This window comes from Ruditapes philippinarum, unplaced genomic scaffold (genome assembly GCF_026571515.1).
Source record: "Ruditapes philippinarum isolate M1 unplaced genomic scaffold, ASM2657151v2 ctg1217_1_1_1_1, whole genome shotgun sequence".
In the NCBI taxonomy this organism is placed as follows: Eukaryota; Metazoa; Mollusca; class Bivalvia; order Venerida; family Veneridae; genus Ruditapes; species Ruditapes philippinarum.
The window spans coordinates 1,787-16,210 of NW_026855409.1; the positions used below are offsets into that span (position 1 = coordinate 1,787).

Genomic DNA, 14,424 nt, shown 5'->3' on the forward strand with positions numbered 1-14,424 from the left:
AGTTGTAGCACGCAAATGACATGCAATAGATAAGCAACCTAAATTGTTGTGTTTTTTTCTATTTATTTATTTATTATTATTATTATTACTTTTATTTTTATAAGTAATAATAATATTATTATTATTATTATTATTATTATCATTATTATTATTATTGTTATTATTATTATTATTATTATTATTATTATTATTATTATTATTATTATCTCATAGGTTTGAGGAACTAAAATTTTAAGAAAGGTAGAAAAGGTTAAAAAAAAGAATGAAATTAAAAGATTAAGGAATAGTTCATAATTATATAACTTCTGTGACTAGTTAGTACATCATGCTAGCTAAAATCACTTTTCCTATTTATGATATAAGTTTTATTATTTTTAAACTCTTTCTAAACTTTCCTTTAAATCGGGAGGATATTGAACTTTGGCATGCTCTTTTGAACTATCAAACATACATTTGTAGTTTTTAAATTGATAATGGATTTAGTAATAATATAAATTTCCTATCATTTGTCATACGAAATGTTGCTGCAACAATCCAAATATTTTGTGAATGAAAGTTTACAAAAATGTATAGGCACAAAGTGACATTCCTGCGCATGTCCAAACTTTCCATTTTTGAAACCTCGAGTACTGTTCTTTCATGGTAAATTAAGCATTATTATCTTAAATTCTGGCCTTAGCAAAATACATGACGACGCCATAGATGGAGTAAGTTTCATGAGGAGTGAAATGATATTTATGTAAACCGGACTGGCAAAATGTGAGGACTGCATTTTAGAAATGGGCGAAATGAAATTTAGGAAGAATGCAAGGGAGAAATAAGAGGACCAATCATGCGAAAACATATTTTGCATTATAAGATTCAACAGTCAACATGGACTATAGAAAATTTACAATGACTGCATGGGCAAAATCAGAATCATGAAGACTGCATAGGCAAACTGATAATTATGAGACTGCACGCCTTGGGTGAAATTAAATTTTAAGATAAATGTATGGGCGAAAAATTATTTTCGAAAGCTCTATGTACGAAAATTGCATTGGATAAATGAAATTTACTAAAACTGTATGAGGGAGTGAGATTTACGAAAAACTGCATGGGCGAAATAAGATTTACGAATTTTGCATGGACGAAATGAGATTTACAAAACTATATGAAATGAGATTTACGAAACATGTATGGGCGAAATGAGATTTACGAAAACTGTATGAGCAAAATGAGAATTTTATGACGATTGCATGGGCCAAATGAAAGTCATAAAGACTTCATGGAAGAAATGAGTCAATCTGTAACTTTTCGAATATTTGTTAGCATTGGTAAAGGATAAGGTTGGTGTCGGGTTGATAACATCAATCACTCGCAATACGTCGCCGATAACCAATAATCCATCAGTTTGTCATGATTGTAATAGCCTTAAAGTTGAGATTGTATTAATACAGTTATGCTAGTATTAAAGGATACATACTTATTAAACTTCCCTCAACATTTGTTTTGTACTGAATAACAGGATAAGTATTATATCATGATATTTTAATGAATATCTCACGACCTTTTATGCCCTAACTTCACATCAATTGTAAAAAAATGAAATTCTGCCAAGTTAAAAGCTTTTTCCCATGGTACATTTTCAGTACATTCATTTTTCTAAGAAAAAATCAAAGAAATTAAATAAAATTGAAAATAAATAAATAAAAGTTGCACAGTATTTTTTTTTAATTTGTGAAACTCCTATATCGTTGTTGATACACTTGTAATGAGATGAGGTTATTGTCTAAAAGTTTCCATAAAATAACTTTCGGTATTCAATATACAGGTGGGTCTACATAAATAATAAAAGAAATGAACTAATATTTCAGTTCAATGAAATACCTTTCATGCTGTAAGCAAATTGAGTATGACTACTGTTGCTACTTACATTATCACTAATACTGCTGCTGGGCTGCTACTTTTGCTGCTCCTGGTTATTCTATTTTGTTACATTTCTCTTTCCCCTTTCTACTTTTGATTCGCATATAATAAGAATAGATCTAACATAAAATGAGATCAAGTGCTTTAGACGCTACTTGATACTTGATAATAGTTTAAGTGTTTGGAAGTTAAATAAAGCAAATCATGACTCTAGAGACGTGCTGCTAACGCATGATACTTCGAGAACTGAGAACAATGCATGACTGTAAACCATGTTAACGACATTAGGAACACACACGCAAAAAAGAGAAAATAAGACAGAATGAAATGCAGAATTAAAGAAAACGATTGTTTACAGAACAAAATGATAAATAGATAGATAAGAGGGTAAGTCGTAAGGCTTTTAAATAGATGATATCTAATAGATGCAACTTAATGTAAGAACAATTATAAGACGGAATATTCGTAGCATTTATATATTATAGCATGACTTTTTCGTCTAAGATATTTGCTTTGGAAGAAAGAAATGAAAATCATAACACGATGTTACCAACTTCCTGTGTAAAATTGAAATTAGAAATAAGATACATCTTCCCAAATATGCATAAACTATCGATCATGCAATTCAAAATACTACCTACAAAATAACAGTTTTACTTACTTAAATCGAATGTTAATAGAATATCATATTAGTTAATAGGTATGGTCAGGATGATACCTTTGTCGAATATGTGCATACTTAGTTTGATTTTACGCGCTGGATTTAAGTTTAAACTAAACTTTAATGACACTTTGTTAACTGTATAATTATACAACATTACGTCTCATCTGCAGTTTGGCGATTGCGTCAGAGTGGAATGCATTTTCATATTTTATCTAGTAGTTATTAATCAGCATTTTACATGTTAATTAAATAGTAACTTTCAAGTCCGCTCGATGATATTTATACTCAGTGACCCCAAAAATTATCGTCCGGCCGGCCGCCGTTAGCTTTTAAGTATTACTTAAAACTCGAAGGCGCCCGCCCGATGAGCAAAATTTTCAGCTGCTGCCGTCCGAAAGTCACTGCCGCCGGACGGACGGACGCCGGCCGATATTGCGATTTTTTGGAGAAACAGACACCGCCCGGCGGCATTTTCTTATTTGTGACCTAGGCTTTAATGGGTGAAACGTATGATCTGCGAAGGTGTGAAAATTACACTTAGCTTGCCTTGATATCAACTATAATGGCTTAATTGATTGTTTATCATCACCTTCAATAAATATTTTGATATAATGTAATAGAAATATCATTTTATCTTCTGTAATGGATTAAATAACATGTGATTAAGGGAAACTGTCCGTGAATTCGGATAATCACTGAATCAGATAAAAGTAAACAACAATTGACAAATGCTGGTACGAATATTTAATCATGTCTCAGCCTTCTGTTTATCATCCTAGATTAACTTACCCTGGAGGATATAACATTTTTGCTTATTTATTTATTTTTATTTATCTATTTATTTTTGTATTCACATGTATTAAAATGAACGATAAGAGATTGCAAAAATAAATAATTTTATTGCAATTTCAAATGCATTTCGGTTTTCTTTACTTAAACTATCCTGCCAATAACATGAACAAACATATAAAAAAAACCTTCTAATCCTGAAACCTTTCTAATCCGGAAACCTTTCTAATCCGAACTTTTCTTCTAGTCCGGACGAGTTCGGATTAGACAGGTTCCACTGTATATTCATTTGAATTCGTTTAGAATATTTAGTAGACTAGACTATGTGTCACGTCTTCGCAGCACAATTGGAGAGTTATAATTCCTCAAGAACACCACAAACGGCAAAATTGAAAATGTTTCAGACTAGGTCTAATTGAGCCTGTTCATGGAAGTACTGTAAAGTGTAAGCTACTGTCCATGCCCCTTAACACAGGCTAAGGCAGTATCTACATTTAATCATGTTATGATAAAATTTTGAATTTAGAAACAATCGCAGATGTTATCATACGGCGGTGATTCATACAGGGTAGCAAACCAATGCCTACATCCACAGCAATTTTTTATTGTTATTCATTTCATTTTTTTTTTTATCTAAGTACGGTAAAATAGAATATGTTCAGAACTTATAACCATAGAAAGTTATTTCTTCTTCTTTTTATTTTATTGACTTTATTGAATTGAGTTAGGAAATAACGGATATTCTTCTGTAAATACATCACATGTCTTGTCCCAATTCTTTTGTTTTACGTTAGATAACGACTACAGACTTATGGTAAGAGAGAATTCTGTTATCATTAAAGCATGATTCTATGTTGGAAAAGGAATAAACTTAACTACTTAATTAATAAATATAAAGGTTGGAAATTGAAAGAGAAAGGAAAAAAAAACTGTTAAAAACAAATATTCCATACCGTTCAAATAATTCGTACTTTTAGAATATTTCAAGGACCAGGCACTCATTAAATTAAGGTGTATTTGTTTGCTACTGTAACTTAATGTATTACTAAAATATTGCAGTTATCAACATTAAGATCTTTTTTAAAAAAGAGATAATTACTTTGACTATCAGTGTTCCCACTTCTATCTTTCTTTAGGGGTATTTTTACCCCTAACCTTTGAAAACTTAAAATAACAATTAGGGGGTATACAAATTTGTACAATATATGACGTATGCTCAAAGTGCAAAAAGTGTTTAATATCTCGTGGTTAATATGATGAAACAAAAAGCACTTAAACTTCGTTACAAGAAGGAAATAAAATCAACCTAGAATACAATAGAGAAACGTGGCAAATTTTTAGTTTGACTTTATTCATGTAATTATTTCTGACATTCAATAGTTGATGTAAGTTTCAAAAAATATATTTCAGATATTTCATTTAAATGACATTTTATTGATAAGATTTCCCACAACCCCATGGTAATAGCGACGCTATGGCTATACTTAGCATAACCTCAAAATGTGTTAAGGTTAACGAACAAGGGTCACCACTGGAAAAAAACAACTACTTTTTCATGCACCACCCCAAAATAAGCACTAACGCTTTAGGGGGTGGTGCAATATAGGAAATAGCAGGCAAAAGTAAATAAGCAAACAAACAAACAATATATATCAGCAGTTGAGTTACATTGGGCAAAGAGTGGTTAATCGGATCTGTGTGTATTTTACTCTAACAGCGTTTATTTATCTTTCACTGCAATAAAATGCTGAATTTGCGTGGGAAGTCGCCTACAACAGCACCAGTGACGAATATCGTCAAAGTTGCATTTTAATATATGAATGATCGGCAACTATCAATTAGTCTTGGCACATGTAAATTATTCTTGTATATAACATTGAACTGCATTGTACAGAAGGCACTGCCCATGGACCTGACCGTCAGTTCAAAGAAAAAAATCTGACAAAAGCAATGATAAATATCTAAGAATTGTTGTGGTGTTCAACCTTAATGTCTTAATCAATTGAACATTGTATACACAACGCTCTCTCGCATAGTAAGACCGGTGTACACAATGTCAATTTAATTATTTCCTGTACAATCGGAACATCCTCGACTATTATCTTTAATAACCCCGGAGGTAATACGGATTAAAGTAGATCTACTACGTGGTTTCAAATGTAAACAAACTATAGAGTGTAATCTTCGTTAATGTAAGACAAATATTTATATTTGATATCGAAAGGAAAATTAAGTCTGTTTCATACAATTATGATTGAAAATATGCCTGACGACCATCTTAAAATGCCAACTGATGTACAATGTTTAACGAATCCAACTAAATATCAACAGGTTGGCATTTTGTACTTTCGGATTCTACAACCATTATAATAAATATATAAATAATGTATTGTTTTCTTTTGTTTATTTTAGATGAACTTTTACTTGATATATTGGAAATAAACTGCCAACAACTCCAAGCATTAAATTACTATTTGTTTACATGTTAAATTTCTTACCGCAATACCATACACGTTCTGTGTATTCATCCTTGTATTCGAAGACTGTCGGAAATGGCCGATAAGTTGCGAATGATACCAGTAAGGTGGGCCATTTCTGTTGTTTTCTTGACCGACTAATTAGGTGAGTTAGTTTTTTTATGGCTCAATATACTTTTGGAGGTATACGGTGGTTCTACTAAGTTACCAGGTCATGTAGGAAATATATGGACAATGGGGCATCTTTAGATTTTCTTCCACAGGTAAATCTAGAAAGCCGCCACATGACACATTATTTGCCATAGAAAGTGAATTGCAAGATGATAATAATAATAATAATAATAAGGTGGCTTTAAATAAAGTAATTTGATAAAATTGAAGGCTGTTGAATTTGACTTTCAAATGATCTGTGATTTAATCCATCAAAATTTAGTCCAGCATATTTCATTATATTGTCTTATTTACAATGGTATATGATTGTCCAAACATTAGCATGTATAAACATATTCTCATTCGCGATAAATTATTACTTATGATAAGATGTGCAATTCAATAAATTTTCAATTGTTAAGACAATGCCTCGTTTTCAATATAAGGTGGTTATAAAGTTGTTAATGTTATGTTATTAATGCTGTTTTATTATCATGTGCTTTGTGCTATAGAACTGATCCATCTTTTGGCGAATATCTTATATGCATGTCATATATTAATCATTTGATATAAACCTGCTTGTATATACAAAATCGTAGATGCCTTTAGCAGCCACTATTGTATTTTTTTGAAATCATCAATCATCCATTATAGGGTTAATATCAAAATCTTGCAAGCTGAGAAGGATCGTGACTTAGATGGGGCCCCCATGACCAAATTGGTTATGTCTGCAACTTTTAATCTCTTCCATCAACAGCTGTTGGTTAAATCCAGCCATAGACTATGAATCCTACCATGTGAAGAAGCTATCGAGAATTTTCTCAGGTCTTATATATAATATACTATCAGTGTTTTCATTCTAAATATTACAAAACTATCACATTCTCCCATTCTAAAATGCAATTGTATTCATTCTATTACAGTGATTTTTATTTTTATTCTACTGCACATATGCTTAAATTATTGCAATGGTTTCACTTTACTAATGGTTTAGGTATATTGTTGTTTTCTCGCTTGTCCAGTTTGGCAATGAGGTATGAATAAAAAAAAAACTGCTCTGCACCGGCGAGAACCCGGGTTACCTTTGGAAAAGGGAAAAACTGTATTATGCACTACTCCAAAAAATATCAACTAACTTAGGAATATGGCAAAATTAAATTATATCTTACGAAGGGTTGTTAATCGAATTGCTTTGTTTTGTAGTCATACAGCAGTTACTTCCCCTTCACTACACAGAAACGACAGCCGGTGACAAATATTCTTCGACTTGAACTTGGAATTTTCCGTATATACCAATCATTCTTGTGCATGTTTATAACATTGAAGTATCCTTTAATTTTCACTGACGGACAAGGGCAAATATTTATGCATATTATAATAGTGCACGTTTATAACGTCGTTTTCAAAGAATAACTGTGACGTTTTTATACTTTTATATACACGGCTGCTGTCGATGAAGAAATCTCACTTTTTCTAAAAAAAAGAAGATGCTTGCAGTATAATAAATTTGTTATACATCTGTCTGACAGTTTATATGGCCGTTCATAAACGTTGGTTTGAATATAATATATATTATAAACTACCGTTTATATAGGGCCATATAACCTGTCAAAAATATTTAAACTTATAATATAAATGTATTTATATATACACAGATAAGATTGCTTTTGTCCTTTCTCTATTTCATGTCTTCTATACTCTTGAAGGTCGATGGTTCTGCTTGCCAGCTCCTGCATGAAATATTGCATATAAGGAAACTTTAAGTTTTTCTTCCACCTACCAGAAAAACATAAATGTCGCTTATGCCTTATAAGGGAGAGTTTCAACACATTAAAGTTAGGTAGACAAAATAAAAGAGTTTTGAGTTAAGTCTTTTTTATTTTCAAACTATTTGTGATTTGACATTTTAAGATTTTAGCCAAGTGATGCAATGATTTTTGTTGTCATATTGTTGTGGTTGTTGTTTCGTTATTTTATTTAAATTATATCTACATTACTAAATATATATCAACATATTATCATTCGTTTAATATTTACATCACCATCCGTTATCCTATTGGCGTTTTTCTCATTTCCTTTAAGCAAGGAATACGGTCAGATTCAGCCAAATCAGAGTTGTCTTCTAGAACTAGTCGTACCACGTCTGTATATATTTCAAGATGACCAATTTCAAATAAACCTGCTGATCCGAGAATATTTGACTAACAAAGTGCATTGGGTCACAGTACATTCAGTGAAATTTAGAGATAAGAAAAGAAAATCTGAGATTTCGTTGAGGTCTGCTATATATGTATGTGAAAAGGAAAGAAGCGAAACATGCGGCAACGTTGATGCTTAATGCATTTAATATTAGACTTATCTCATTTTAAATATGTGAAGTTGTTTTATTTCAATTGTCTAATGCTAGGGCATGTGCAATAGACAGCTATAAGGTTACATTTTAAAATATAGGAACGATCTTACATCCTATTTTTAGGCACATTATACGTAAATATATTATGAATTGATAGAGCTGCTTGTTATGCCCGGTAATGGGTCAACAAGTACAATTAAAGCTTAATGTTTTACCAAATATGACCTTTGATTTTGACCTTATTATTTGATATAAACACACATACGAAAAACAAACTATTGTATACTAAATATGACCTTTATTTTTGGAAACAACATACATTTATAACTAAATATACGAATACGAACATTTTATTCAGTATTAAACATGTTAAACAATGTTTATAGTCTATACAAATCCAAAGTACAGTTTGAACAAAAACATAGAAAAAAAGAAAAGTAAATAACAAAATGCTATTTTTACTTTATAAATCATACAGTTATCAGAAAAGATTGTGTAAAGAAACGTTATTCTAATTTAAGAAAGAAAAAAGTAAGTAAAATGAAACATGACGGTAATCTTTAAAGTCAAATTACTACATTCTTAATATGCCGTTTATCTTTCATAAAAAGCAAACATATAAAGCAAACTGTTGCATACTTAAAACGACCATTACCTTCGATAAAAAAAACATGCATATAAAACAAAATGTTATATACTAAATAAGAACGTTATCGAAAAAGCCATTTTAACAAACTATAATACACTAAATATGGCCATCATTTTTCATAAAAACATACATTTAAAACCAAACTACTACAAAATAAATATGACGTTTACCTTTAGAACTACGGTTCTTGCGTGAACGAGAAAAAATGAAAAGGGCTTTCTGTTTCTACCTTATCTTTGATACTTTGAAGTATAACAAGGGTTGTATTTTTTATTTTAAATACACGTGTACATGTGTCATATAAAATTGTAATTAAAAAGGGGTAGAATAAGGCCAATCTGCCCTATTTATAGGTAGCGTCTTGCATTCATATCTATAAATGTTGGCAGCAGTGCCAGCAGTAATAAGATACATGCATTCTAAAACATTTTTTTTTTATCAAAAGGATTAAAGAACCAATCATTTTCATACAAAAGCCACATGTAAATAAAAGCCAAAGTGTATGTTATTGTCTTTAAGCTGTAGCTTGGAACCGTTGTGAGTTCGTAACTAGAGTTCTGAAGTCTATCCGGCTATATGTTTACTCGTCCAAATATATCTACATGTTAAGTCGATGATGTTAATTAATCTGATGCTTTATTTACCATGTCAAGTGAGATAATACGGTAATGAGACATTATTACATAATTATACCAAATAAGTAATATCAAATGTCTTTAAACTAGTTCATGAATGTAAAAGGTTTAATAGCTATCCATGGTATCGCTTTTCATTTGTTTCATAAACATGTTTGATAACATTTAACAATTATATTACATCCTATGCAGTAAATAATGTGTTTATTTATGGAGTAAAACTCCGGAAAATGTGTTCCAATAGTCTGGAGAAGAATGGTAAATTACAGTTCCAGAGCTACTTCTAAACGACTGAACCCACACACTCTGTCCAGCTTTTAACACAGCGACAGTGTCAGCTGTATGACAGTCGAGATCATCGTTGTCTTTAATGTATGTCTTAGTGTATGCTACACCATCAACCATTATATTCACGTACAAATATTTGTTATTGAGCACACATAATGCTATGGTAAATAGATATGTCCCGTTTGTTGTGGCCGTAAATTTCCCTGTCTGACTGCTGTAGACATCTCCTTCATTGAAGAGTACTGTAGGAAACACTATTACTTGACCTGCAGGAGCGGCAGCGTTAGCATTTAGTCTTGCCTTGAATGCCACAGTTGGTGTCACAATCTGATCTAAAAAAGCATCCAAATTAAGGTTTACAAAATGATATTTTAAAAATGAGGATATTGAATGAGTGCACACTTCGGCGAATTGCTAAATCAAATCTTGATTAAAATATAGATAACGATTAATGCGTCTAATTTCATTTATTGCTTGTATGCAAACTAAACTTTGTTGAAATTTATTTACGGGAACAAGCATAATGGAGCTGGTTTACATGGTCACCCATTAAATAAAAACTGCAAAATGAAACTATATAATATATGACTTTGTTTTAAAACTATGTTATGAATTTCAGCTTGATACGACAATCATAGAAGTGTACCTATTCTTTATTTGAACAAGTATCTTTATATATGTACTTAAATTAGAAGATACTATTGCGGAATTCAAGACTACATAATGATTATGATGAATAACACCCTAAGTTCCCTGAAATAAGGAATAAGCGACTGGGCTAAACAGGTCCGAGTCCGATATAACGAGGGTGCCTTGAGGTTATTGACCACTCGTGGTTTTATTTATTGCCTATATTCGCACACATTACCTAACAATATAGATAAAAACATGATAACATCAATATTTTTACGACAGATTGGGGGCATTCTGTGCAGCTCATTCTTAGAAAGTACGATATTTTACATAAAAGACAACCAATTAAGAACGCATTTATAGTAAATATTACAATCACCATGCCGTGCTTGATTAACGTAATTGTTTTAACTATATTCCCACGTGCCGTTTCGCGTGGATAATTTTGAATGCAAATACATATTTTTCTTTTATTTGAATCATAGGTTATCGTATTCAATACCTAAATAACCATCTTTATTTAGATTTATTTATAAAATATCTCGCAAAATATTATGATTTGTAAAATCGCCAATTAGACACTCGTTGAAGTGAATATCAAAATCTAAATCTTTTGAACGAGTTGATAAAACTCATATTGAGTGAGGTTCTGGCACTTTTTTCCATTTACGCGTCTGTTATAGTGTAACGCTTACTTTAGCGCACGCTATGTTACATTACACAAAATTAATAACTTCTCGCCAAATTTCGTTTTCTCATATATCCGTGCCGGTATAGCGACTCCGTGAAATATATTTTGACCTGACGACATTTGCTTTAAGACTTAAATCTAATGTTAGCGTAATACGGAAGGCGCGTAATACTAAAGGGGCGTCAATGAAAGTGGTATTTATTCACTTCAAACGGTGGTTATTTCTGGTATGTGATAAATAGAATATCAAATTTTTGGTATGTGATAAATAGAATATAAAATACGTCTAAGTTCATTAATAAATTTATTGAACTCGTTGCTATGAATAATATTGATAAACATGTATTACAATTTTATACGTCTCGTTCAATTCATTCAGTATTGAACTTACACTCAATACTCTATCTATTACACTGTTCCGTGGTTTATGTTTAATTTTCGTTTTAATAATTAAACATTAGTATAATAGCATGACGCCAAGGAAGGACAAGAGATGATGCTGTGTATTATTTTCGCTGTTATTTAATTTACGGTTAAATTAATATTTTATAAAACATTATTAAACAAGTTAAATAAAATCATATTATTCGAGCCTCTGTCATGTCATATTATTTTCAATGTCTATACTGTGTTACTTAATCATTATACACAGCACTATTACTTGTCTTACCTTGACATCAAGACATTTTAGTCATAGGGCGTACGTTGCCGAGTGATTAAGGTCGTGCACTTAAAACCACTTTCCCTTCACCGTTTTATGTTTGATTTGCGCTAGGATCGAATTCTTTCATGTGAGAAAAGCTGACGGTACGTCTGTGGTTCTACTGAGGTGCCCGTCAGTGCCTTAATTAATACACAACTAAGATATTCCATTTGTAAAGCTGGTTAGTAAAATAATTATGGCCTTTATACTGTAATTGTAGAACGAGCCCCCCTCCCCGCCACACATACACAAACAAAAAATTTAATAAAATCTAAAGGAATGTTCGGAGACCGACGACACGTATTTGCATTTTTTTACTCAATCCTTTTTAATAACTTATATTATAAATCAACATTCATGTACATATCTTACATGATTATATCTGTGTAGACATTAACTATGAACTACATAACAATGGTATGTGCTTGAACAGTCATTTGAATGAACCAAAATTTATTTTACTAATAAGATTTACCTTTTAAAATTTGCAGTTCTTTTAATTTTGTATCAATGATCTCTGACGTTTTGTTTTGTAGTGCTTCGATTGTCTCACCAAACTTTTCCTGTGTTGTTTTAATGCTTAACGAGTGTTTCGCCTGTTTTTCAACCATTTCATTCAGTTGTCGGTCAACACTTTTCACTGTTTGTTCCATTTCAGATTTCATTCTCTCCATTTGAAATTCCATGCGAACCATTTTCTCTAAAACTTTCTCTTCAAAATCATATTTTGAACAATGTGGTTCCTCTGACTTTGCATATGTTAGTAGGTAACTCAAAAAGAAAATTTTACAAAATGAAATTCTCATTTTTATTTTCAAAGTGACACAAATTTAGTTTCCAATGCCTAAAAAAGAGCCTAGTATGAGGGAAGCACTGGAAACATCAGTCTTATGTACCACAAATTTAACATCATGAGGGATGTATAAAAAGTACAGTAATTGTTTATTAGTTCATATGTGCTTTTCATATTGTAGTTCTAAAGATGAGCAAACAAAGTTTAATAGGAACATAGTTATGTTGAAAAGCATAAAAAACTGTTGAGAAATTCAATTTAATTTAATTTATTTTAAAGGCACATTATGCCTTTAGAAATCAATATTTCTCAATTCTTTATATATCTCAAATTTGAGTTTAATAATGTGTTGATAATGGATTAAGAGCATGTTTGATGTTGAACAGCTGAAAAAATAACGTTGAATGTAAAGTTATGTATAGTAAAAGAATGTATCGTAAACATAGGAAAATTTAAACAATATAGTATCTTGACTTTCATACAAAATACTTATTCATTATAATAATTTATACCAATTGCCAAAACAGCAGTTTCTTTTAAATCGGAATGGATTTGGATAAAGACATGCAGTTTTAAACGTACGTTGATTTTCATTTTAAATTATTTATAATTAACTCAATATTTCTTTGACTTTTGTAATAGTTACTGCATAAATGCAAATAGTTTGTAAATGAATATTGCTACTTATATCTGAAAAAAAGCACACATTCCGATTGCTGTAACCAAGATAAAGAGGATTATAAATTCGAAGAATGCATGGGCGAAGTGAAGTTCATGAAAATTTTTCAAGCAAACTGATATTGACGAGGGAATTATGGGCGTACTATTATTCACGACGACTGCGTGAGAAAATATACATTCGTGAAGATTACGTAGACGAAATTATTAGATTGCACAGGCGAAATATTTTCTTCATATCAAACTTCGTGAGCCAAATAATATTTTTAAGGCAAAAGAAACTCGGGAAGACGGCGTGTCAAATTGAAATTTACGAAAGGTGCATGGAATAAACGATATTCATGGATAGTGCATGGCAGAAATGATATTCATAAAGACTGCAAATTAGATTAATTAAGAATGAATGGTCGGGCGAATGGGCGAAAAGACTTTTTGTTAGGCGTTACGTTTTACCATCACAGTATAAGTCATATGACAATTTTCCAGCTTTACTGGTGGAGGAAGACCTCATGTGCCCTTCCGGTCATTATTTCTTGCACGAAGGAGAACCTGATTAGAACCTGGGTAGAACCACCGACATTCCGTGAGCTAGCTAGATAGTTTCATTACATGAAAAAATTCAAAATCCCTGTTGGAATTCGGACCGATAACGGTTACGGGCAAGTGGTTTGAAAACAAGGACCTAAACCACTCGGCCACAGACGCCGGCAAAATGACAGTATTTCAGTCATTACATATTTCGATTTCTCAGGAATTCGACATGCTCTCTCACTTAAAATTCGCGTTTTGTTTTTTGTTTTTATATCACATGAACGTTTATGTGACCAGGGGCAACTGAAAAGAAAATATAATATATCAACCCAATATCTTTCGAGATTTTCTTAGAAACATGAAGCATTGAAATTTGCCGCGTCAATCTACGTATTGGTAACTTTAGGAACACATCCTTGATTACCAATAATCATAATAATCGCTTTCCGGACGGAAAGCGCAGAGAAAAGTTTAGTATCTTA

General features: G+C 31.4%; 1 protein-coding gene across 1 annotated transcript; it reads right to left on the bottom strand.

Annotated features, from left to right (window-relative positions):
* Positions 1–8,737: 8,737 nt before the first annotated feature.
* LOC132743186 (heavy metal-binding protein HIP-like) lies at positions 8,738–12,800 on the bottom strand. The gene is made up of 2 exons (XM_060731714.1): positions 12,416–12,800; positions 8,738–10,245 (listed from the first exon to the last, which is right to left on the bottom strand). Exons 1-2 carry the CDS (start codon positions 12,744–12,746, stop codon positions 9,830–9,832), a joined length of 747 nt encoding a protein of 248 aa, XP_060587697.1. The 5' UTR covers positions 12,747–12,800; the 3' UTR covers positions 8,738–9,829.
* Positions 12,801–14,424: the final 1,624 nt, after the last annotated feature.